This window comes from Melanotaenia boesemani, chromosome 4 (assembly GCF_017639745.1).
Source record: "Melanotaenia boesemani isolate fMelBoe1 chromosome 4, fMelBoe1.pri, whole genome shotgun sequence".
NCBI classification, from domain to species: domain Eukaryota; kingdom Metazoa; phylum Chordata; class Actinopteri; order Atheriniformes; family Melanotaeniidae; genus Melanotaenia; species Melanotaenia boesemani.
Window position 1 is genome coordinate 17,785,855 of NC_055685.1, and position 27,266 is coordinate 17,813,120.

The 27,266-nt window shown below is 36.5% G+C and overlaps 1 protein-coding gene across 2 annotated transcripts in view; it reads right to left on the reverse strand.

Moving 5' to 3' along the window:
• inpp4b (inositol polyphosphate-4-phosphatase type II B) overlaps window positions 1-23,910 on the reverse strand; it is a 174,008-nt gene extending 150,098 nt beyond the window's left edge. The window contains exons 1-2 of one of the 2 annotated variants that reach the window (XM_041983758.1): window positions 23,655-23,906; window positions 14,537-14,581 (exon numbers count right to left, since the gene is read on the reverse strand). In XM_041983758.1, coding sequence (XP_041839692.1) covers window positions 14,537-14,581; window positions 23,655-23,739 — 130 coding nt within the window. In that variant the 5' untranslated portion in view covers window positions 23,740-23,906. Of the gene's footprint in view, window positions 1-14,536; window positions 14,582-23,654 lie in introns of both variants that reach the window. The other variant, XM_041983757.1, reaches the window with a different exon arrangement.
• Between the last annotated feature and the right edge of the window lie 3,356 nt (window positions 23,911-27,266).

The window sequence follows — 27,266 nt, forward strand, 5'->3', positions numbered from 1 at the left end:
CAACATGTAAAGAATCAGTCAGTCAGTTCCTGCAAGATTTTACAGGCCTCACTCCAAAGGGGCTTTCAAGTTGGGAAAACATTGAGGGGGCACAATGACATGTGAAGTGGGGAAGTTGGGGATCAGTTCTGCCAGAACACCAAAAAAACAAAATAAATAAAAAAAAAAACACAAAAACAAAAAACACTCTACCTGAGGTGCAGCTGCCACAGCAAAGTCTGAAAATATGCAGAGAAGAACCACTTGGGTGTGGAAGATTGGTGACTTTAAAGGACAGCCCTAAGTCATCACACCCTTAATGCACCTTAAACTTCATAAGTTTGAATATAGAGAAATTTCTGTAGACTCTTGTTAAAAATTGTTATAAACAAGAACTAAATAATCCCATCACAACCCAACACACAGTGTCCATCTTGCACTAATAAGACATCAATGTAATCTTCCATAAAGTCAGACTATATTACTGTAGTAAATCTGCATTGAAATCAAACAGAAAAAAAAAAAACATTTTTTCATCAACCTTTAAACCGGTTAGGTGGAGCCTTCAGCAGGATCAACTATCCTGCATTTATAGTTTTTCAAAGCACTGAATAAAAGACAGAGGATGTTGCTCTTGTGTTCACTTCTGCTTCACATGGAAGTCCAATACAAATATTCAGTCTGCTACACCATATGGCTCTGAATGTATGTATTAATTAGCATCCATATACATTTGACCATGGTATTGGAAACCTCCTTGGATCTTGTTCAAAATCTCCATTTTTTTTCAGCCAAATCTGATTCTGACTACTAAAAAATTCTACTAAAACACATCACTCAAGCTTTTTTTCAATAGCTTATTCTCTGATGTGTTAAAAGAGATGCAAAACACGATTAACTGTTATCTTTTAATGTGCAGCTGCTCAAACTCATCATTTCTCTATGTTCCTGTAATTTGACAAGTGCACTTAAATTAACTTCACAAAATGAAAAATGCTTTTTAAATCCCAGAAGGAAACTGTAACATGTTAGTTTGTGAAAAAAACTCCTGTCGGTCTGTCTATCAAAGAGGAAGGTTTACTTTTTAAAACCAACTATTTTTATACTTGTTTAACCTCTGTGATCTTTGCCTGCTGAAAGAGTAAGTAAGAAAGAAATGTTTCCAACAGCAAGCTGAAGGTATGGTTGTATTTCTGTCTTTGGCTATTTTAATAACATTTACACACACACACACACACACACACACACACACACACACACACACACACACACACACACACACACACACACACACACACACACACACACAAAACAAAAAAACAAACAAAACAAAACAAAAAAAACTAGCATTTAATGAGCTGTTGTCACACAATTCTCTACAAAAAGCAGGGCAGTAAAAAAAGAACCCTTTCATCAAGATTCACATTTTTTTTTACTTTAGCGTTTCATCATATCTTAAATTTTGCTACATTAAATACAGAAAAAAAAAACCATTCAATAAAAGATTGACTGGCACATTCCAAAGGTTCCTTTTGTTCTTCTTTTGATTTTTGGGTGCAGGGTAACATCTGCTCCTAAATAATAACAATATCCTCCTTTAAAAGCAGCCTTTATGATATTAAACACTATGATTTCAGTTCAACTCAATAATAATTAAAAACAAGGTAGTGACTGACTCTCGCCTCATTAATGACAATGACAAATATGTCAGAATGATAATGCACATGCAATGCAAGATTCCTGAATTCATAAAGAATGTATGCAGCCATGGTCAATATCGTTTTACTTGTTTTCCCCAACTGTACAGGCTGCCATAAGCCTTCTATTCAATACAACACACAGTGTTATTAAACCTGACTACATATACCACATCTTAATAATTTAATACATGCTACCAATTTAGTCTCAAATTAATAACAAATCTGAGACTACAGAAATTGTGTGGCTTCCAGCTCAAATAATATATAACATGCATCTTTGCCTGAGCTAATCAGTTCATCACTGAAAACATTTCTTTTCTGAAATACCAATGTTTACCAAAAACCTGCAGTTGTCAGTCTCCAGCAGTCATAGAAGTGATAAACAATTTAAATGGCTTAGATCTATGCACACTCACATATACTATGTTGCAAGGTTTTAACATGCTGTTAGGTTGTTTGTTTATGAGGCTGTACCAAGCTGAGCCAATGTTCTACATTAAATAAATGAAAATAACAGCAGGTAGAAATTTTTTGTGGCAGACAAATATTCTTCGGGGAAATAATTACTTAGTTCTTTGTTGATAAGAGTTGTCAATAGAGAAAACAAAATTAATAAAAATTAAATACTAGACACATGTTTAGGTCTAATTTTCAAAGAACAGTGTGAAAGATACAAATAAAAACAGACCATCTACTTCACCTAAACCTTGTGACAACAATTCTAAATTTAACTTTTGATTCTATTACACTAAATTACATTAGTTGATTTCTTTAATTCTCCCGGGTATGTCTTATCATGAGACCCACGAGTATTCAATGTTCAGTATCTCATTCTGTGATATTTAAATGAAAAGGATCTTTTTGATGCCAGAAACTATGCCTACATTCTCAAGCTGGCACACAGTCTGAGATCTAGTAAAACAGTCATGTAGGGACCCCAACACAGGAGGGAGTAAAAAGTGAATCGAGAAGAGAAAAATTCTGTCCAAAACAGCAACAAGCAGCTGTCACCATGCAACTTAAAAAAGGATTACTGCTCTGCTTCAGCTAAAACTAAGACTATGTTGCTGGAAGAAGGTGTTAACCTGACACTAGGCTGCATATTGTATATTAACAATCCCTACAGGTATGTATATTTTTGTGAAGTTTTTAAAAACAGATTATTTTCTCATCATTAGTCTATAAATCAAGCAGTCCTGAGTTTATGAGCAACACAAAGTCAAACAAAAATCCAAAAACAAAAAAAAAAGACAAAATACGGAGATATGTACTGCTCAAAAATGAACCTGTGTGTTTAGTCTATAAAGGCTTAATGAGCAGAAAAACATTTTCATGGTTTTTGCATCATAGATCAAGTTGCTCCCTAAGATGTTATCAAACATTTTTCCCTCCCAATGATCAAAGAAAGATGTCACAACCTAAATCTCAGAGGTTGAACACAAGATACCAAAGCCACAAACAAAAAAGATTTCGCTCAGCAAAAACATGAAACAACAAACCAGCAGGAAAGTTTTCACAGAATGATGAAACAAAAAATATTCTTCTATCAAAAGTATTAAAAGTCCGGGTCAGAACTGCCACAGTTGATTCATAATTCAGATTTTCGAAATAAATGTGATTCATTTGAACTTTAAAGGGTTATATTTTAACCAGTTATTCCTAATCTAACATGAAACTATTAAATGATGAAGTAGATCTGTCCCTATAATCTTGTAAACTATCAAAAATTCAATGCATCAAAACAAAAGATCATGAAACATGTCCAACACAAACCTTTCAGGAACTTGGAAGTCATATTGTGATGTTCTAACTCATCTTAAGACAGATTTTTTATTTATTTATTTTTTTTACTCACTAGACTACACACAATAGTCAAAATAATGTCAAAGTCAAAATCCAACAATTACCTCTGGAAGTTTTTTCTGTTCTTTAAAGCCCTTTAATCTCAACCAAGTTACATGGAGATCATCATGAACAGCCCTGTTCATGTCATGATCTGAGGGTTTTGGTTGGGTTTTTTTTTAGTCTTGTCATTCTGAGTTCCTTTTCTTGTGTAATTTTGTAGTTCCTCCTACTTATCTGTTACTTTCCGTTTTATTTTCTGTTCATTAGCTCACCTGGTTTCGATTAACTCAATCCACCTCCTTCTTGTTAGTCATCCATTTTAAATACCCTTTTGTAAGTCACTATTTGTCTGATTGTCCGTTTCCCTTGTGTTTGTCCTAAGTAAGGTCTGTCCATACAATTAAAACACTTTTTTGTTTCTACAATCCATCTTCCATCTGAGTTCTGCATTTGTGTCCACTTCCTTCCCCAATCCATGTCAGTTCGCTTCTCATCATCTTTTAACTTCCAGAAGCTTAATATTGTCTTTTTGTAAAAACCTTCTCTATTCTATAGTCCTTTAGCAGACACTTTTCTCCACAGTGACATACATCTGAAGGTGGTTAGGCATTCTTTTCACTCAGTCTTTTTTTCCCTCCACACTGATTTGTGCAACTACTATGTCTGATATTAAAGATGTCTTTATTGATTATATGCACACTGCCAGGTTTCCTCCACACATGCTTTTAAATCATTTGATCTGATCATAAAGATTATGCATTGCATGGCCAGAGAATTCCCAGCAGCCTGTGATGCGCCTTTTTGTGAGAGAGAACGTCTGTCTGGTCATTCAACTGCAAAGGTACAATTGCTATACTGCTGCATTGTCTTTCTGTGGGATTAATTTATCTTCACAAAGGAACTCAGTGTCCTTTTTTCCTTGGTTACCTGTCTGACAAAAACCATTTGTTCCTAATTACTCAGTGTGGTTGGACAGCTACATCTAGCAAGTACTGGTTGTTTGAATCGTTTTCTATTGTACGCTAATAAAGACTTTTGTGAATTTCTCACATATAAAACCTCTCCCTTGTCACAATCCTGAATAGCTCTCTTGACATCACAGCATGGTTTTCACAATAACACACAATGATTTATCAACTAAGATGTTATAATTAAAACTGTGTGGTTTCTAAATCACATTTTATTTATTTAATTTATTTACTTATACTCCGATCAAGTTGCAGCTGCATCTCAAAGGCAAGAAGAGGCCAGAGTCCAAGTCCAAATGTCATAATGCAGCTTTAGAGGATTTAAATACCTATTTAAATGTGATTATTTTGACTAATTTCTGAATAAATTATTAAGGCTTTCCATCAAATAGTTTTTGCATTTCCATTGAGTTTTGTGCAGATGAAACAAATTAATCCTAACATGACAAAATGTAGAAAACTTTAAAGGGTTTGAAAAATGCTGGGCCAGTGTGTGTAATGTGGTAAAATCATCTTGGCACTATCTGTAACACTGGAGTAACTGTTAGCAGAGATAAAAACAAAACCTGCTACATTGATATACCAAAATAACTTTAGCCTGAATAAACTCTCTCAACTTTAAAGTTATCAAAGGGCATCAGGTGTTGTGTTTTATTGGGTTACTGAAAACAATAATCCCTCCAAAAGAAAATTTTCTTTTCTTTAAAAGCACGCTGAAGCTGGATTTCTGAAAGAAAGGTGAGAGCAGTGTGTTTTGCTTCATAATCTTTGTTTAACATCAGCTGGTTTTGTTCCAAAACCCACAGAAAATATTATTTATAGTGATACTTTTTGTTCCATAACGCCATCTTTCATAATCCATTAGAAAATCCATTGTCGGTCTGCATTGTAAACCAGTTCAAGAAACTAACAAACACAATTTTATATTTTTTGCAGATGTACGGAAATTAGATAAAGTATGTTTCTGTATACACATTTTTCAAATGATTAACTATAGCCTATAGCAAAAACATAAGTAAAATAGTGCACACACTGTAAAATGAGAGACTATATTTTAGTTTAATGCCTGTGTAAAGAAATGTGTCGGGGACTTTCAAATACCAGATGGTGACATTTCCCAGGAAAATGACAGCCCTTTCAAGGCTCAAAAAACAACTCTGAACCATTCAACATATTATACAGATTATATTACACTCCAATACAGTTGGAGTGTTGTGGATAAAGAAGCAAACAAAACGTGTTAAAAATGCAATAACAGTGAGGGCACTTCGCTTTATATGTCATGGGACTGTGATAAAATGAAAAAACTCCTATTTGGCCCAACAAAGCAAACAACGATCAATAAATATATTGTTATTCCACTCACATCACAATCATCTGTACTAAGAGACTTTTCCAATATGCCTGCAAAGGACAGAAAGGATTTTTTTTTTTTTTTTTTTTTGCCATTGTGTGTGGTGAAAAAAGAAGAAAAAAGAAAGAATGAATAACTTCAGATTAAGATGCCAAAGTACAAAATATGGGCACCAATGTAGTGACACTTAATGTTACAATATGATGTGTGTTTTTATAGTGACAGTAAGTATTTGCTATTTTTATTTATTTGTTTTTTGCTATATGAAGATATCAGGAATATACTTCTGATATGATTATTGTGGATAGTAGACTTTTTAGTTTTTAGTTGGACATTTCAGTGTGGCCTGGGATGGGATTAATATTTTCTGAACATGAGCACTGGAAATCAGCATCTAAGATTAATCAATTGATATTATTTCATTTCATTAATTATTTTGCCTATTGTTGGATATTTGCCATTTTTTTAAATTACTTGCATTTTAAATAAATAAAAATAAAGAATGGTTGCAAAGCTGTTTTTATATCTCATGGGAGTGATGGGGAAAAAGGATTTCTCTTCGTACAGTGGAAGCCATGCACGTATAATCTTATAACAGTTATTCTAATTCCATATTCAAGCTCATGCCAGGGCCATCATTTATCAACAGTTCAAAGAAATTATTCTAAATTTCATCCAGAGAATAAAATTTAGAAAGTGCTTAAGTACAAAAACAAAGTATTTATCTAACATGCACAGGCCAGTCTTACATACATTGGGTAGCATGCTGTGTTGATAAATCTGGCTGTTATAAAAGCGTGTGCCTCTTAAAGGTAGAAACACCCTCAACTGACCATCTGTGGTAACAACATTTCCCTTTAGAAATCAATCTCTTGTTTTTCTTCCCGTAGTTAGTGAGAATAATAAAAAAAAAAAAAAATAAATAAAAAAAGAATTAATTGGACCTGAATTTGTAGCCAACCAAACAGCTTTTTAGCGCACTTTTTAGTTTAGTTCATTCAAATTGAGTTAAAATTTATTTATTAAGCTCATTTCATCATGAGGCAACAAAATGTGCAAATTAAAACAAATAGATTTAAAGCACATTTAAAGTAGATCTATATAATTTTCCGACTTTAAACCTCCTTGCTTCTGACTCGTTTTGATGGCGAGTTATGTAAATATAATGTAAATTCATGGTGCCATCGTTGCATCACTATTGAACATGTACCGTGGACAATTCAGCAAAAAAAAACAAAAAACAAAAGGACACCATTGGAGAAGTGAAGTAAAGAAACGGAGAAAGTGACAGAGCAGGACATAAAACAAGAGTTAACATTGATTATGGCAAAAAAAAAAAAAGAAAAAAAAAAAGCCCATTTCATACTTTTGAAATTGAAATATAGAACAGTAAAGCATTCAAAAAGAGGAGATGTTTGAATTCTTTCTGAAAAGCTGTAACATGTACAACCTGAGAGAGGGACAACTTATCTATAGTGCTCCTCTCTCAGGTTGTAACATGTACAACCTGAGAGAGGAGCACTATAGATAAGTTGTAGAATGTCCCAATGATCTGCCTCAAGCGATATATGTTTGACTAACCGGGTGGATTACAAATCACCACAGCCAACTGCAAAAAGATGTCCAGTCATGCATCACCAAAGTGGCTCTCTGACAGGAAAGTGATGCTTTGATTGACCCTGGAGGTCAGCACTATTATGTTGGTGGGTGGGAGTAGCAGGAAGGGGAAATAGAGAATGTGACAGAGAGCGAGAGAGAGCGATAAAGGGAGCAAAAGGACAAGGGAGTCCCTTAGAGAGACATTTAGAGTTTGAGGAAGGAAGTCTGACGGAGAGGGGAGATAATGAGAGGGTGACATGGAGGAGGAACGAGGAATATGGATCATTAAAATGTCAGAAAGTCAAATAATGTATGAAAAAGCAGAAAAAAGTGAACAAATTTGTAACACCTTCAGGAAAAATAAATTTGCACAGTTGTTTAGTTATTTATTGGTGAACTGCCTGCCTTGATTTTGGTGAAAATTAATTCAGCAGTGACTTGCAATTTTGGACAAGTGTCTCAACTGCAAAGTATACTGGGACTGATTCTTAAATTACCATAACAATTGAGCAATCGCAGTAATAATGTTTGCCCATCCTTGGAGGCTTCAATTACTACGCTGTATTTATTCTGTGTGATAGGAATATATTGAGGTCTTTCAAGAGGAATTTGCTGGAGATGAGTTTTAATGCAGTCGGCCTCTGTGACCCCACAATGAATCTATTTTCCATTTAATCTAGAGTGGAGCCCTGGGACTTGTCACATGAGACAAATATATACTCATCTCCAGAAGAAACTTATTCATCATAATTATTTTAACGCTTCAATTAATTTGACAACATTATTTGCATGTGCCACTGCTTTTCACACCTGTTTGCCAGCAGCTGTGGGAAATGCATGGAATGTTGTGCACTAACGTCCTTCAACAAAATCTAACAACATACTAAATATGTTTGCATTTTGTTACTTCATTTGTGAAGGATTAGAAGTTCAACTTTAACTGAGTTTGGTATTAAACAAATTAGCCAAGTTGACAGTCACAAGCAATGTGAACTGATGCTTTAAGATATTTGTGAAAAAAATAAAATGGAAATTTTGGTTTGAATTATTATGCAAATTTATTTTTAAAGACAGCGTTGTGTTGCTTGAACTCAAATACTGTTGAAGTGTATTATAAATTCCCTTTAAGAAAAAATATATCTTCAAGACTGTGTTGTCACTGCTAAAAATCATTAGTTAGAAAAGAAAAAATAAATAAATAAAAATAAAAAAACTGACTTTGTTGTAAAGAAAAGCTTTTCCTTCTAGTGTGGTTAATCATGCCCCAGAACTGATGAGACACTGGACATGTCACAAACATCCCTTAGACTGAAACTCAGATAAAAGAAACTAAAAAAGGTCAAACACAAGTAATCAACCCATTAAAACACATCACGTATTTGCTCTAGAAGCTCTCTGGTAGTCTCAGTGTTTGTGCAGCAGCTGCTTCCTCCCTTTCCTCTCAGGCTGTTCTATAAATCATGACCGGTGTCAGTTATCAGCTGATTGGCTTTTTTCTCTTGTTGCATGTGTTTCATGGCTCAGCTGAGAAGGACGAAACTAGCAGCTCATGTTTCATGGGTTTATATTTCAGTTATGCAGGGGCGGGTCTAGAAAAGTTCTGATAGGGGGGCCAGGCAGGAGCGCTGACCAGGAAAAGGGGGGCACAAATGAAACCATTTTTCAGGTCTAGATTTTATAAAATAAAACTGAATTTTACAACTAAAGTGATCAACTAATGTAAAAACAAAGTTGAAGACAAACTTGTAAAACAAGCAGCCAATGATCTATGTTATCAACAGGTGTTTACTTTGGGTTATTGTGCTGTACTACTTTTATTACTGCTACACAAATACTTACACTTTAATGATAAAAGTAAATACATGGTTTTAGCCAGATCATCAGTTTTATCAGTTTCTTCATCAATGTTGGCTTTTTCACTTCACACATCTGGTGGTTTTTATGACAGATACTATCACAATGGAAACAGTTGGTGAGATGATGATATATGAATTCTGAATTATGATCTAGAACATGGTAGAGATGATTTAGATCAACATATAGAAGTACATTACATGCTGCATTTACTGACCATTGGAAATCTAATATTTACCCAAGGGAAGGTCAGTTAACACTAAATATTTGTAAGCATTGGCTTGTTCTGTTGATACAATACAGTAAAAACAGGCAAATTTTAGCCATAGCAGCAAGAGGTGAGACTCGATAAAAAAAGATCTAATTAATTAAGAGACTGTGTCATTTCTTTCTATCTATCTATCTATCTATCTATATATATATATATATATATATATATATATATATATCTTTGTTGTGAAAAAATATGTCCTCACCTTTCACAGCTAGTCCACTAAACCATGGTGGTTTATCGGTTAGCAATATCGTTATAGAGTCGCTGGTTCAAGTCTCAGTTCAGTTTTGTGTATCCACATGTTTTAGAAATCTGTGGGTTCTCTCTAGGTTATGTGGGGATTGTGAAATTCCCTTGTCTCTTTCTGATGGAATGCTGACTGCGTCAGGATAGGCTCTGCAACCCTGCATTGGAATATGCAGGTATGGACAGTGGAAGGACTATTTTTATATAAAGGTCTTTTCTACGTCACAAGAAAAGCGTCTTATACCTTTCACTTTTCAACCAAATGGGTCAGTGGACTCTGCTGTGTAGGAAGATTATGGCAAGTGTGTTTGTATGAATGTGCACATAAGCATCTGCATTAGACAATTTATAATGAATGATAGACAAAGGGATACCAAACCCAAAATTTCTAAAAAAAAAAAAAATACAATTAGTTGAAGGTTATTTATTGAAGAGAAGAAAATACATGGAGTAGCTCCCAAATCAGAGGGAAGTACATTCCGAGTATTTGTCATTTAAGCAGGAATGAAGTTGAAAGTTCCCACTTAAGCTGTTCAGAAGTCATTCAACTTATTAGCTTTTTTTATTATTATTTTTTTTTTTAAGGTTGATGCCATGTGGGAACCCTAACCTACCATTTGATCTACTTTGCTTTGTACAGCACTTTGGTCAACTGAGGTTGTTTTTAAATGTGCTTTATAATTAAATTTGACTTGACCTGACATGTGAATGTTGCATCATTTTTGAGACAGAAATATAAGAAAGTATATAAAAAGAAAAAGCAGAAATATTTTTTTAATTTCATGTTTCTTATCCTTCAGAGGATAAGAATTTAATGGATAGTTTCAGATTATCTAATAATGTTGCGCTTGAAGCAACACTGAACACTGACCTTCAGCTGATTTTTGTACTTTGGTGCCCCCTAATGGAAGATAATTCAACATCCGTCTTGTGTTATGTTTCTTTGCTGAGCACTCTCCAGCCAGTAAAGGTCTGTTCCATGTAGAGTCTTGTCTTATATCTTTCTTTGTCACTTTCTCTCTCTTTTCTCCATTAATGGCCTCTTAGGTTTCTTTGATGACTCAACCATGGTGGACTGAAAAAATGGCCAATGTGTTGATATCTAGTTTCTAGTGTGTTGTGAGGTGCTGTAAAACAAAATGTTGATGTCAAATCTGGTGCAGTTTCCTATTTTGTGGTGGTTGGGATTGGAACACAAAAATGTGTGGTGCGGTTTCTCAACCCTGGGATGCTGCTGGGCAAAAACTACTCCAGTAAATAATAAATATTAGTGTACCATCAAAACCAGCTAGAGGCCCAGTGTTTTAAGGTCAGAAACTTATGTAGTGCTGCTTTAAGAAATATTTAAGATTGTTTTTTTTTTTTTAATTAAGTCCACTTTTGAAGGAGTAAAAAGAAAGATACAAAAACCTCAGCTCTCCTGAAACTAAACCTTTTGACATAGATTGAATGGTGTGGCTTACAAAGAATTCAGTGTTCATAAAACTAAAAAGTTAACAATTTCACAGCAGACTCTATCTAACAAGGCACAAAAATAACTGTTAAATCTCCTAAATTTTGAACACCTTTTCAACATGAATTTACTTAGAACTCCATAAGAGAAAAGCATTCACAACTGATTTATGGTACAGTGTCCAGCTAAAGACAAGTGCTAATCAAAGTCTTCATTATTTTTTGGTTAAAAATAAAATTCAGCTTTTGTGTTTTTTTAATAGTGAGGTTACAGTCTATGTACACTACACTGGACTGAACATGACAGCAACACTTGTGACTTGGTTTATCTCCAATCAGACAACAAGAAACCAAAGAAAATGAGCAGAAAACTAACATAAATGCTTGTTTTGAGAAGACTGACTGCAATGAGAAAATCACAGTTATTCACGTACCTCTAATATCCTGTAGACCAGTTTACAAGCTCATGCACTGAAAGCATCTGCACAGCTGACCCAGAAGCACATTACAGCATGTGAGTGTGCATGTGCATATAAGCCCTTTCAAAGCATCTATTCTGCTGACTATAAACACTTATATATACACTTCTTCAGTAATATGCTTTAAAGAGCTAGTCCAACATCTTAGTGTTAGAGCCCTGCTGCTGCACAGTAGTAAGGAACTGCAGAAGCAGAGGAACCTGTACTGAACAGCACCCATAATATCATACATTTGACTACTTTTTTGTGTACACAGACCATTTTTTCTCATACTAATAAATGAATCTAATTATTTGTGCTTATGCATATGAAAACAACTGTATAGAGGAATGCAGTGTCACACCACTTTGTGAAATGTTTACGGACCACTGTTGCATCAGTAATTGGACAGGGGTGCAGATAGCACACAGTGTGGTCCATACCTCTGTTTCTGGGCCATGGTTTGGGTTTGATTTTGGTACATATTTTCTGCATAAAGAAAACTGTTTTATTTATTTTTAATCCAGAAATTATTAGCAAAAACAAAATTTTACAGTAGGAACAAATAATATCACAGTACAAAATAGATTAACACTTTAAGTAATAAACAATATAACACTAAATAATAACACTTTTGTTATTTTTTGACCACTTGTATATAGTAGTATAAAATATGTATACGATTTCTAAACACACAGAATGTAAACAAAACCACCTAAACAATGTTCAAGTGGTTGAATAGACCTCACCAGGGAAGCTGAAGAGTGTGATTCCCCTGTAGTTGGAGCACACCTTTCGGTCCCCCTTTTGAAGAGGGGGACCACCACCCCAGTCTGCCAGTCCAGAGACCCTGTCCCCGATGTCCAAGCGATGCTGCAGAGATGTGTCAACCTCGTCTAACCCCGGGGCCCTGCCACCAAGGACCTTTTAACCATCTCGGCAACCTCAGCCCCAGATCTTGGAGAGCCCACCCCTGAGCCCCCAAACTCTGCTTCCTCATCAGAAGACGTGTCAGTAGGATTGAGGAGGTCTTTGAAGTATTCCTTCCATTGACCCACAACGTCCAGAGTCAAGGTCAGCTGCCCCCAACCCCACCCTACATGGTGTTGATGGAACACTGCTCTCCCCTCCTGAGCCACCGGATGGTGACCAGAATGTCCTCAAATCCATCTGGAAGTTATTCTCCACAGTGTCTCCGAACAACTCTCATGCCCGAGTTTTTAACTCAGCGACGGCCAAAGCTGCTTTCCTGTTAGCCTGCCGATACCTGTCAGTTGCCTTCAGAGTCCCACAGGCAAAAAAAGGCTCAATATGACTTTTTCAACTTGACAGCATCCCTCACTGCTGGTGTCCACCAACGAGTTTGGGGATTACCACCACGACAAGCAATGACGACCTTATGGCCCCAGCTCCATTTGTCTGCCTCACTTGGGACATGGTGGAAGCTCTGTCAGAGATGGGAGTTGAAACTTTCTGACAGGAGGCTCAGCCAAACATCCCAAGCAGACTCTCACAACATGATTGGGTCTGCCAGGCCTAACCGGCATCCTCCCCCACCATCAGAGCCAACTCGCCACCAGGTAAGTGACTTTGGTGACTCCAAAAAGGGTGGGTGGTCTGAACTGTTGTTTGGTGCATAAGCACAAACAACAGTCAGGACCCATCAGCCCCACCCGAAGGCAGAGGGATGCCACTCTCTTATCCACTGGGTTAAACCTCAACGTACAGGCACCAAGTCAGGGGGCAATGAGTATGCCCACACCTGTTTGGGGCCTCTCACCAGGAGCAACTTCACAATGGAAGAGGGTTCCAGCCCATATCAAGGACACTGGTTCCAGAACCCAAGCCATGCGCAGGTACAGGATAGGTAAGAGAAACATACAAAAATGTACTTAATCAGCTGTCAGCTTTTTTTCTCCTTTGACACATAATTTATATTCAACCTTTTTTTTTTTTATCTATGAACTAACTTTCAACCTACAGTAAAATCAGTGCATTCATAAACCACAGAATTACATTTTTTAATTACATTTTTGTGTACAATTTCATGCTTTCTCAGTTACAATTTACCTACATAATTTCTCTCTCTTTGTGTACACATATTTTTTTCCTTAGTTAATAACAAGACTTTAAGTGTCAGCAACGATTGTCAAGTGTAAGCATATTTATATAGTGTGAACAAAATTAATGGTCATGTCATCAAGTAACCTGCGAAAAGGGTATGTGTTTGATAAGAAGAAAACACAGAAGAAAGGCAGTATTTGAAGCCATCAGTGTTGAATGTCAGACAAGAGGAATAATATTTAGGTTTGGATGAGCACTTTGGGAAACATAACCTGAACCACAATGAGTCACGTTTAAATAGCATTCCAATATCTTAGCAGCATTAAAAATTAATGAGGCCCTCTCAAAAAAAGTTCAAATGTTCCCTCTTGCTATTCTGTCTCAAATTTAACTCTGAGGTGCATCTGTTGTCCTTTCTAACCATACTTGGATTGCCAGTCAGAGCTGAGAAAAAAATCGGTACATCTGAAGTACCATTGATTCTGACTGACTTTTGAAGAAATTCAATCATAAGTAATATCAGGACTTATTGTCCAATATGTCGGACTAATATCTACTTTGCATTTGTTTTTTTTTCTGAGCCAGACAGGAAGGGTTTGATATGTTTGTAAACTGCAAAAAAGCCTGTCTGTCTTTTATCTGATATTTTTTGCACAGATGCCAAGAGAGAAGCATGACATATTTTTCAGTGGTTTCAGACGAAAGTATTTTGATAGATGAATTATTGACTTAATAGAACTTACCGAGGCTGAACTCAACCTGATGAAGGTTTGATGTAAGAATCACACCTGTGAGACAGAAAAAAACAAGACACAGTGGAGTTGAGATAAAATGGTTGTTGTAACTTGATACTGAAAAAATTAACAGATAACTTGTTCTGTATCCCAGAGTTAAAACTATTCTATTAAAACTGTGATTGAAAATGATGAAAAATATAATCTAAGAATATTTTTATACTTCTAAATAATTGAAACAGTTTTTTTTTTTAATAACTGAAACTTGATGGATGAAATAGCCATGCCTTTCAACCTTTTCCCAGACCCCCCCACCCCCACCCTTCATGCTACCTACCATTTTGCTCCTGGTCTTTTCCCTCATGTCCTGTATGTGTGTAAATCAAGGCATAATGCTCTGGTCTCTCTGTCCTTACACCTGAGAAACATCATTCATCAAACCTCTGCAGTATACACACCGGGCTCTGCTGTCGACTCCATGGTAGACTGTCAGCTCCACTATTTGGTGCTACAGTATGTCTAAAAAGTCAAAGTCAGTTACTGTTCCTAATGTTGTTGAAATTCCTGTTATGTGTATGTGCTTAAAGTCGCACGTCTCTATGTGCTTTATCTCCTGTCAGCCTTGTCCAGCCACATATCGCCAACCACTCCTCATCTCAGTCTGCCTGCCTCACTCTCAGCCCTCTTCGCATGCAGCCACATTCTGCAGCCTGCACTCCTGCCTTGATCTTGTTGTCTTGAATCCTGCTCACACAGCCAGCCAGCCACAGCCTGATGACTAAACAGTGTTATTCAAGCATTTAAATCATCACCCCACAGCACTAACACTACTGAATCATTTTAATCAAGCAGAGGCGTTCCTTCATTGTAAATCAATAATCACAGACTGAATATAAAGTACAGTAAGTAACTGAATCAGATACCATGAGATTACAGAGAAACATTGTTTAAACGTGCTAGGAACATGACAGGCTCCAAAAAGTCTTCATTTAGATTATGCAAAAATGCTGCAAACTTTGACAGTGAGACAACAATAGTTTCTGGGTATGCTTTATCCTTCAGGCCTCACAGCAAAATGATGAGTAGAGGAGTGACTGCTTCTATCATCTGTCAAAGAGCTGTCTCTCATTCATCACTTCACCAGTCCAAGCCCCAAACAGATGACACACCTGCAAGATGGTGAAAGACGCAGAGAGGCCCTAAACCACTTAATCTTGTTTTGCTCTTTCTGCCTGGATACAACTGGCCTCTATAAGGCTCATCAACTCTGTTAATGGGACACAGATCCACAGATACCTGGTGTGCACTGATGTATGAGAGTCAGGTAATGGACATTTTATCAAATGTGGACCATTTACAAAGATTTAAAATGATCTACTTATAATGACTGAGTCACAATCCTTTGTTGGCAGTTTTAACTGTGTGTCAAGTTAGGTCAGTTTGTTTGTGAAGCTTTTTGCATCTAAGGATGTCATCAGGCTGTGCTGTTTACTGTACAGCGTGTCTTTGTGCTTTGCTTTCAGGAGATAAATAAGGTGCTGCCCACAACTGCACGGACACTTGATGGATGAACATTTTCTTTCTTTTGTCTTTTAATTAATTTTATTGTAAAGCTTATTCTAATTCATGCACAATGAAGAATACTACACAGGCTTATAATATAATACAAAAATCACAACATTATGAAAACATTAATAACTTGCTATTAAGCCTACTTAGGTCAATAAATCACAGCAACTTAATAAAATAATACATTTTAAATTCACCAACTATGTTGACAATGTTGTGCATGAAAGCTGAATTGCTGTTGTTTTTTTCATGTACAGAATGGTGCCGGCATGCTTGTCAGAGCAGGCTGCATTTGAATAAACAGGCTTATGCAAACTTAGCGCAATATCTGTTATGCATACAAGTATAGTAAACATCTCATTAATCAAGAGCACAATAATTGAAGAGCACGGGCGATTAAAAACATACACGCACGTTTACCCAAATAGGCCAATTACGTATGTAAATAAATATTCTGTGTCACGATCCGGTTTTCACATTACTCTCATCATCCCACTCCTCAGGGGTCATGTCTCATCTTGTTGTCACAAGTAAGTCTTCCTTGTTAAGAGCATATTAAACTTTAATAAGCCAGGATGTTGTGTTGTGTGGTGGCAACAGAGAGCCCTTTAGTTAGGTGGGCTGAGACAAAGCCAGCTGTTTGGTCCCACCTCTGGTGCCACATTATCATAAGGGACTCTTACTTGGACAGCCTAGTTACTTTGCAGAACCCCATCTGTCATACCTATCAACTCATCTTGAGTGGTGGAAAGCAGGTGGCAGTGCTCGTCATTGCAGACATTATTAAAGATAAGGAGTAAAGCTTAATCTAAGCCTGATACGAGTTTGGGATACTGATCATGAGACACGCTGCAAAGTAAGTGGATGTTGACAGAGAAGCAAGAGGAGGACTGGAATATACAGCTGTCTGCATTTTACAGCACAGATTTCAGGCAGACTGTCAAGTATTTATAAAAGGATCTTGCCAGATGCTTTGTTTATAAAACAGTCAACTCAGTTTACGCTGCCTCTTGGAGAACAAAGACTGACATAATAACATCTTAGTGTTCAGCATGGCTCTGGAAGCTAAAGCACAATTGCATGACTTCACTATCTGATTATGAAGATTACTGGCAAATTTTATATGCAACCTGAAGACAGCATTTGTTATGAACATGCATTTCCAAAATGCTGTGTAAAACCTAAATAAAAACAAACAACAATGATTTCCAGATTTTCTAAACGTAACAGTAAAATACTGCAATTTAAATACTTTAATTTCTTGTCTTAAACATTTAAAATGGCTTTGAGCAATCATTTTCCAGGACAACTGTTGGTCTTTGAAAGTTTCTATGTGAGCAGAGGAAAAGAAGCACACAACACTACAGCACCTAATTTAAAGAATGACCCACTACAGTCATTACACATAACAGGCAACTTTGCCAAGCAACCATTATCAAAACCAGTATGATTGTGATAAGCACTGCTTTGGATATTAGATGTGATTCTTTGGTGGAGATTACTACACAAGCTCAGGAACACACTGTCAGGAAACACAGTATGAAGCCATATCCACAAATGCATGTTAAAATGTCCACACTTAAAAACAAAAAAACAAAAAAATAAATAAATAAATAAAAAACAAACCCACATATAAAGTATGTTACCACATTTACTTGATCTGAGCTAATTTAGGATGAAGTACGGAGTAGTGAAAAACTGATTACTGCTATTCAGATGATCTCTTCAGAGAAGACCTTGCTTATTTCAGCAAGACAATAATAATCCTGCTTCTATCACAAAAGCATGGCTCTAGTTGTCAATTGGTCTGCATGAAGTCAAAGACATATCCTGCTTAACATATATAGACAAATATGACAAACTAGGCCTTGAACATTTGCGCAGCCATACAGGAATGTGACAGTGTTTCACATTTTAAATTAGTGATGGTTGGAGGGATGTTAAATGAAGTGGTAAAGCAATGCCATAGCAAACAGACCACTATTCAATTTTTCCATTTGTTGACTTCAAATTTGAAAAGAATATCAGTTTTAATATTTAATATGCTGTCTAGTTTTAATTAAAGACAGAGTTTTGATTATTTGCAAATCATTACAGTTTAATTTTATTTGCATTTTGCACTTTATGGCCCTGTTCTTGTCCTGAAGCATTGGATATGCTGCATGTCATTAATTTATGGTGAAAGTCTGACTGACACACAACAACACAAAGTCTTATCACAATAAATAGACATTACATGGAGAGTGGTAAACCACCTGTAATGCCTATCTAAATCATAGCTCATTTGCGTGCATGATAGTCTCAGCTCCAAGGTAGACAAATATGTGCAGAAAAGTGGCTCAGGTGTGGTATTTATAATCGATATCCGCTAGCATTATGAATATGGTAATGAGCTCAACAACGCAGCAGGAAGGCAGGCAGCACATGCAGATGTAACTCTCGGAGGGGCCCAAAGCAAATGAGGTGTACCCGCCTGCTATACTGCAGTTTCATCTGGCTCCAGAAATAACAGCACAGCCCCACTGTACCTCCAATCTATCAGCCCCTTGTCTGCGGGTGGTACCAGTGGGGGGAAAGGCATGCTGAAGGGAGCGGAGAGGATAATTTATAAGGATGTGAGCAGAGTAGGTCATTTCTCTGGACTGACTAAGTTAATTAATGTACAGGGACTTAAATTGTCCATCTTGCAGATGATCATTTAACCCTCTTCTCCTCTTGTTGCTCTGCTTCCTCACCCAATGTACAACAAGATAACCATTCACAAGCATGTAGCTGACCCTGGGAATGGGAGGTGGGGATGGAAGTAGAGGCTGTTGGGCGGTAGATTATACAGATGATTGCTGCTTACTCCTGACTGCACAAGAAAAAAATAAAACAATAATTGTGGAAAGCTCCAAAACACTGCTTGCCTAAAAAAAAAAAAATAATAAAAAAAAATAAAGAGATTTCCAAAAGGAGCTCTAATAAACTGCCATGCGGTGTAGTACATAGTACACACTTCTGATCACTTCTGCATATCCTCCTCATGAATAGATATTACACACAAAAGCCCATATCTAACAAATTCTGATCATTTTCTGAATATTATATTCTTTTTGGATTTTGAGGTGTTATAAATAATTTACTTTTGAGGCTGGCTCACTGTGGGCTTTGATATCTCAGAGATATAAATAGTATTCTCTAAATAAACTATTCCACCCAAGTCACCAGCTCCACTCATCCTCCCTACATCTGCACACAAACACATGCACACTGACTACAACCTTTCTTCTTCCAAACTACTTTTGTCCAACCTCAAACTTCCTCTTGCACCTGTATTTAAAATTCCCACACAACACCTGAACATCCTTTCTGATGATTCACTCATGAGCCTGGCTAACATATCTCTAACTCGATTGATGTTTGCACAGACAGGCATCCCATTAGGACAAGTGATACTGAATGGGAGAGTGAGTTATCCTCACATTACTGCTGTGGGAGATTGAGAGGGGACAGATGGTTTTGTTGCCAGCATTTAATGAAGTGTTGTGAATCAGTTGGAGGTGCTGAGGAGGTCTTGACTGTCACTCCAATGAGAGATGTAGTGTGGCGGGTTAACAAGGGCACAGAGTGAGACAGTTGGCTACACAATAGCACTGTCACGCCAAACACAGCACAATTAGAATTCCATCAATTTTAGGCTGCAGCTGTAGGTGAAAAATCTACATTTCTGTATGCATTTCATGGTTTGATTAGTCAATATCTAAAACAACATAATATCTCTTCTTATGTTTTACACTTTGTAAAATGCCATTTCAGTCCCACCTTAATCACAGAGCAGCAGCTAGTTCAGTCCCACTTCAGTCTCTATTAAAATGAGAACATAAACCGTTTTACCTGCAACTGGTAATGCAGGGTTGTCAGCCTGTCTTCTGTGCCGTACATAGTAATTACGTGGCTTATCCTGCCCTTTTGTTTTTCAGGACAGTAAAGAAAAATAAAAGGCAAGTACAATGAAGTGTTTCTCATTAGTCTCACACTCCCACACCTGTCAGATATCAACTATAAAACTTTTTATGTTAATTTGGTGCAGTGTCTCTTCACAGACTGGAAACCAGAGTAATGTATTAGTGTTTTAAATTCTTAGAAACCACAGATATTACGAGTGTTTCTCTCCTATTTGCAAGACAACTGGAAACATATCTCAATACCTTTAGGTAGAGAAACAACCATGGGCAATTTGTTAAGTTTCAATGCAGTTTGATACAGTTCTTAACATTTGTTTAAAGTAGATATTGTCATTATCCTTCAGTATGCCAAAGCTGAGAAACTACACCTTACTATTTTGTAGTCCAGCCCAGAGCATCACGTGACAGCTGTGTTTTGTTTTACGGCACTGTGTCACACGCCAGCAACTGGATAGCAACAAATTGGCCGTTTTGGAAGCACACCATGGCTGACTGAGCAAAGAAACCCAGGACCCAGAAAAAGAAGGAGAGAAAGTGACAGAGCAAGAGATTAAACAGAAGTGAACATTGAACTCATTTTAACTGGTTGGTGAGAGCTCAGAGCAGAGACGATGTAAGACAGATGCTATAATAGCCTTCGTTAGAGGGTTAGAGTTAGGGTAAAAATATGCCAAAGTTCAGTAGTGGCACATTAAAGTTTAATGTTAAATTAAAACAGCAGAGCACAATGAAAATTAATATATTAAATGGGAATAAAAGTACTTTTAGTAGTTGATGGCACATGAAATAACAAAGGATGCTTTTGTAAGTAAGCTGGAATTGTTTATTTACTTTACCTAATTTTTCATCAGTGATATATATATATATATATATATATATATATATATATATATATATATATATATATATATATATATATATATATATATATATATATATATATATGGATGTATCTTTTACCATGGCTCTATTGTTTGTATGGTATTGTGTTACCAAAGCCAGCGCACTTAACCACAGTATGAGACCATAAATCTTTAGCAATAAATTGGGCATTAAATACTGTAACTACCTTTGACCTTGTCGAGTAGTAACTGAGTTGTGGATGAATATGGTGTGATATTTGTGATGTCTTTATTTTGTGCTGTTGTACTCTAATGAGAGCCAGAGGTGCATTGTGACCTCTTAATTAGTGTGCTACAGATAATTGTTAGTTCATATGAGATTCAAATTACTTTCAGACTCTATATTTGGCGATGCACGGTGAACAGCGTCAGCTTTAGGCATTCAGTTTTGTTTTTGCCTCAGTGATGTCAGAAGTACAAGCCACTAACACTGCTCAACCAAATAATTTGTGATAGTTAATACATTGTTTAAATGGTGTGCAAACTCCAGTTGAATTTGAGTTCAATCAACCAATTTGTACCTGCAGAATCTGCCACTGACCTGACTATACTTACTGCTCAATGATAAATTCTGCAGGAAAACCTGGAGTTATTTACATAGCTGGTGATCATTTTTTAACATTAAAAATGACCTCTAATTTAACACCCCTAACAAATATGTATAATTTCAATGTTTCATGACTCAAACACTGTTCTTCTCTCAATCCTGAACTACTAGTTTTAGCATTGAAGAAAAAAAATGTTGGAAAATCAAAGGGAAAAATACACTGGATTGGATTATATACACTGCACCTGAGCTGAAAACAATCTCCATCTAATGTTAAAATTAATTTAAAGCAAACATTGAAGTGCAGTTTCATGTAAAATTTAACCATTAACTATAACCTGACAGTAGCCTACAGGTTATGGCTGTCATAACAGGGTAGCCAGAAACAAAGATTTTAGGAAAAAGACAAAAACATATGAGGAAGCATTGCAGGAATTTGTTTCAGTAAGGTAAGTTATTATTCCTTCACATCAGTGAGTATCGACCATGGTTATTCTCCAGAAACAGCTGATTGTTCATGTTATCAGTTACATTTACGTTGTTTAGTGTGAATTTATTCATCAAATCTATTTTCATTTGTCTTAAGCTTTTTAGTTCAAGAAAAGTTAAAAATTTTAAAATTATTTTGCAATATAAAAAGGTAATATGATGACAGTAATAACTGAGGATTTTTTAAATCCTTTTCTGTCTGATTTTTCTAATAAAAAACTTGAAATACGCAAAAAATAGGATTTTGACACAAACAAGTCAGTTGAACTCAAGTTTCTTTCATTTCAGTTCAACTCCATAGCTCACTTCCAATCCTGAAGCATGCAACGGTTTCTTGTATATCATTCTTTGAACACACTAAAAATAAAAAATACATATCTGAATTTTAAAAAAGTAAAAATAAAAGGTTTCAGTTCACCAACTTGGACTAGAGGGTTGACTGCTTTAACAGTGTGTGTGTTTGTGTGTGAGACTCTGGGTGACAGGTTTGTTGATTTGTTGTGTTTGCATGTGTGTAACCATTGGAGATGTTATACACATGAGCATCTATGTTCTGTCAGTCATCCATATAATTGATGTAAAGCACACAAGTCTTCATGGTTTATAATTTCTCCTTTTCTTTGCGGATCTCTATTTATTTATTCCCATGGAGGAGATGGTGGTTTTAAACCTGCATGTACTTAGTGGCTCTGCATGCAGAGGCCGTGCTTTAGACAGGTATTAAATTTGAAGAGCAGACTCAGTTGAATCATTGATTTGGATAATCTCTTCAGCTTTCTTTTGTAGTAATGAGCAGCACGTCTCAGTGACTCATTAATGCCAATAAATTTAAGATACATGGCATAGAACTGCAGTAAAAGTGCAAATGAACATGCACGAAGAAACACAGAAACAGCCATGCACAATAAGAACAGATGCAGACTTTTTAAACGTAAACATTTAAGCAAACATGTTTTTAGGGTTTTTTTTTTTTTTTTTTTTTTTTTTGCAAAATCAATTAATTTTTTTTTATCCATAACAAGATAAAGCAGATTTCTGTAACATTATTAACTACATGCATAGACACAACAAAAAAGAAAAACTATTTTTAATTATAATTCACACACATCGCAAAACCATTTAATTAAATACCTGCAGTAAGGCGGGCAAGTGAGTTTAAAATGGATTAGCTGGATTACCTTGTGGGAATACTGAATTTATGATATATGGATTTGACATTAGAAAAAATTGTCCACTAAACACCAGAGATCTCGAACTGAGATTTTGGCACAATTTTTTCAGCGTTGCTTTTCTTTTACATGTGTGATTATAATTTTTTAGTAATACCTGCAACAATAGGGTGTGAGTCATCAAGATATGACACTTAACTCTGTCACTTTGGTTTGAATCATCATGCATTTTAGAATATTTCCCATCTCACATTTTGCCAATATCTCCACCCTTTGCTTTTACTATGTCAAACATGCACTCACTGAGAGAGACAAAACCTCTTCATGAGTGAACAGAGTGAAAATCAAAACCAGGTTTCAAATGAACATGCATTTATAGAATCAGTAGGGCACAGAGGACAATATATCTTAGAACATACAGGGAGGTACAGAGTTACACTGTAGCAGGAAGGACTGAGGAGACAGTTTAAGAGCCAGACAGACAACACAGAGCAGGCAGCTCACCGGCAGTGCTCAGTCCTTCAGGGTTGGCGCTGAGCTCCTTCATGTCAACCATGCAGTGTCCCAAGTGCTGGATACCGTCCTCCATCTGTCCAGTTTGCCCCTCACTTCTCCCCCCTGCACCTCCACCTCCTCCACGGAACACCACAGTCCAGTCCAGTTTCCCAGCTTACCCGCAGCCTGCCAGGAAGAAAGGCTGTCACAAAGATAGAAATCCGCCTGCCTCGCTTTCTTGCTGCCTCACAGCGTGCTCTCTGTCAGCATTAAAGATGCCTTTTGGAAACTAATACGGAAGAAAGGGACCAGCGAGGGACCTGGAGCAGCAGCAGGAGGGGAGGGAGAGGGAGGTGAGCGGGAGAGAGAAGGGAAGGGAGGAGTGATGAGGGAGTGAGGCTCAGAATGAAAGAGAAAGCAGGACAGAATTGATGTTATGTGCGATACACAGCCCTATCCATCAATCTTGGGCTGACAGTGGGGCACCTAGAGCAGACTGCACAGCGCATCACAGCCAGAAAGACACAACTCTGCCCCCTCTCTCCTTCCTTTTTTCTTCTCACTGTGCAGCCGTTGCTGCATCCAGACATAGCAGCAGGGGTCCCTCTGATTTCTGACATGCATCCCTTTCCTTGTCTCCAGCCTGCTCTCACCACTTTACAACCTTTTCCCTGTTCAAGCAGCAAAACAATTAACAAGCATCCAACTGCTGAGCTGCATGGAGTGAAACCAGCATCAGGCAGCATGTGATTTACAAAGTTAGTAGATAAAGGACAGAACAGAAGAACAGCTGAGTAAAACACAAAATTGCCATATCACTAATGTCACATCAACAGGTTAAACAGAAACAGAGAGCCATCTAAAAAATATGCAGCCGTTTCTAAAGAACAGAGGAGTAATACATCTTTCTTTCTCTTATCGTCTGTCTTTATATGTTGCCCTGACTGCCTCTCCTTCCACTTATAATAAGAAGGTTACTGTTAGTTATTTGGCCACCAAAGCTGCTATGCTAGAGTACAACTAAAAATCAATATTAATTTATGTTCAGCTGAACCAAGAGGTTGTGAGATCTCTAGTAAAGCTCAATGAAGCTATAGTAAAAGCAACAGCCACCTCCTAAGAGAGCACAAACCAAAATAACACATTATGGGTACTAAAATGTGGCTTCCTTATGAAATGTGCACAGAAAAATCACTCAAAAAAGGTATTTGAGAAATAGTAGCTTAACATTTGATGGAAACACAGGTTAAAAATCAAGTGTTTTTTTAACAATATTCTATACTATTTGCAAATATTTGGTTACTTTCCATATTCAGCTGACATCATCACGTTTTTTGGATAAAACCTAAGAAGAAACTACAAAAGAAACCACAAAAAATTTGATCCTATCCTTTCCACTGATTATACATTGGTTGTTTTTAACTAAACCAGTCAAAATTAACTTGAACACTAAGCCCAGAAACAGTGCAACTGCAAAATAGTATGGAAGGCTAACTTGTTAACCAGGTAGAAGGAGGTAAGAGTCCATTATTTGCTGTCAATGCACTGTGCAATAAAGTGGTTTTAGAGACCAAACAGATAGTTTATACAAAGTCTCTAGGAAGAATTTCCTCTAGCCAGAGTATGCTATCCCTTGCTGATCTCCAGAATTTTAAACAAAATGACACAAATTAAGCAAGAAGTCTTATTTGGACTGTTTCCGATGGGTGTAAATATCCCACGTCTCTAGAGTATTTTAAGAATGCTCATTTATTTATATAATGCTAATCAGTGACATTCAGCAACAACAAAAATGCCAACAAATTGATGTGATGTCATAAAACAACAGGTGGAAATTATACTTTCACAGAACTATGATCAGGGTCCTTTTCAAGATGACCAATCCCTCCCAAAATTGGCTAGCAACAACAATGTGGTTCACAGGATCAGTTCAACTCAAGAGGCTCTACTGCTGGAAGTGCTTATTGTTTTGGACCACTGAGGAAGGAAGGAATTAGAGGCTTTAGAAATCTTACAGATTTAACTTAAGCTGCGTTTAAAAAATAAATAAATAAATAAAAAGCATAGAGAGCCAATCTGTTGCAAAAAAATGCCTTTCAATTAATGAATCTCACAAAACTGAGAATTTTTGTTTTATTTTAATCCCTCTTGACTGGTTTTGCTGTAGTGCCATAGGGCTGTTGTAGTGCTTATTGAGTCTGACAACCATTAATCACTGCTACCATTCACGAAGACATGCTCTATAGAATACTGTAAGAATACCTCTATATGAAAAAATTGCAATAACTTTTGGCTGAAAGATGCTTTAAACAAGATGTGTTCCTTTACACAGCAGTTCAAATATTTATTGTACATCTCAACTTAAACACTATTGTAATAAAATAAAATATATATGACAAAGATTGATCAAAATTTCCAGATTTTTTTGTTAAAAGTCAGCAGTATGAACTTCACTGCTGTGTGAACCTGGCTTGTTTCTGACCAGAGGGAACAATATCCGATCAGGTGTGTCTCCCTGCTGTAACAGACAAAAAGCAGGATTCGTTTCTCAGCACTTCTATAATATGAGGGAGGAATTGATGTTTCAAGAGAAAAAAAGTTTATGACCTCAAACTTGTGCAAATATTCAGCTCATACAATTCAACATTTTTCTCTAAGTAACTCTGTGAAATGAGCACAGTACATAAGGAACGAGTTTTTATCGAGTGTATATATGTTTCCCAGTTTGGAAAGAAGCAATGATTCAACGACCCTGTTGAACAGACTTTAACCAACATGGATTCATGTGAGTGCTGCAACAGTCCATTCATAGATGCTCTCAACAGCCCAAACGCATGATGACCGGCCATCCCGAGCCAGTACACTCCCACCCCCCCTCCTGTGACCTGTGGATTGTCTGTATGTGTATAAAGAAGACTAAAAAACTTTATTACATGATAAAACAATTGTTGATGTAAATTAATTATTGTGTTAATGCATTAGAGCGTTAACATGCACAGCCCTGGTATATATACATAAATACACTTCTCACAAAAAGTTAGGGATCCTCAACTTTTGGGTGGAATTTAAAGAAAATGTAAACATGTTGGGTATTTAAGGAGAATTATGCAACAGTGATTCCTATGTTTTAAACTATTTATAGAAACAAAATCTAACAAAAGTAGTGGGTAAACATAAAATAGAAATGTCTCAACAACTTGTCATTTGTCATTTTGGTCTAATGATGTCAAAATGTGAACAGTAAGATGAAGAGGACTGTTTAGTGGATGCTTTATGGTTCAGATACAGACATTTCTTTTCTTTTTTCTTTTTTGGTTATTCATCCTGCTGGAGAAAAACAGGCTGTGCAATGAATATTTAACAGAACATTTGTTCATGTGCATTCAAAAGTTTAGAGAAAGTCTAAGTTCAGCTATATTCGTTCTGACATCATATCATATGTACCTATATAAACACATCCTCACATAATATGATCAGCATTTGGGAATGATACATGTCACAGCAGCTATAGAGCCATGTGGAGTTCATGTGCTTTCTTCAGGCAGCTGGCCTGGGTTAGAGTTGGTGCCAAAAAACTAAATGAAGATAAATTGTTCCCTGCAGGAGCAATAAGACAGAAGA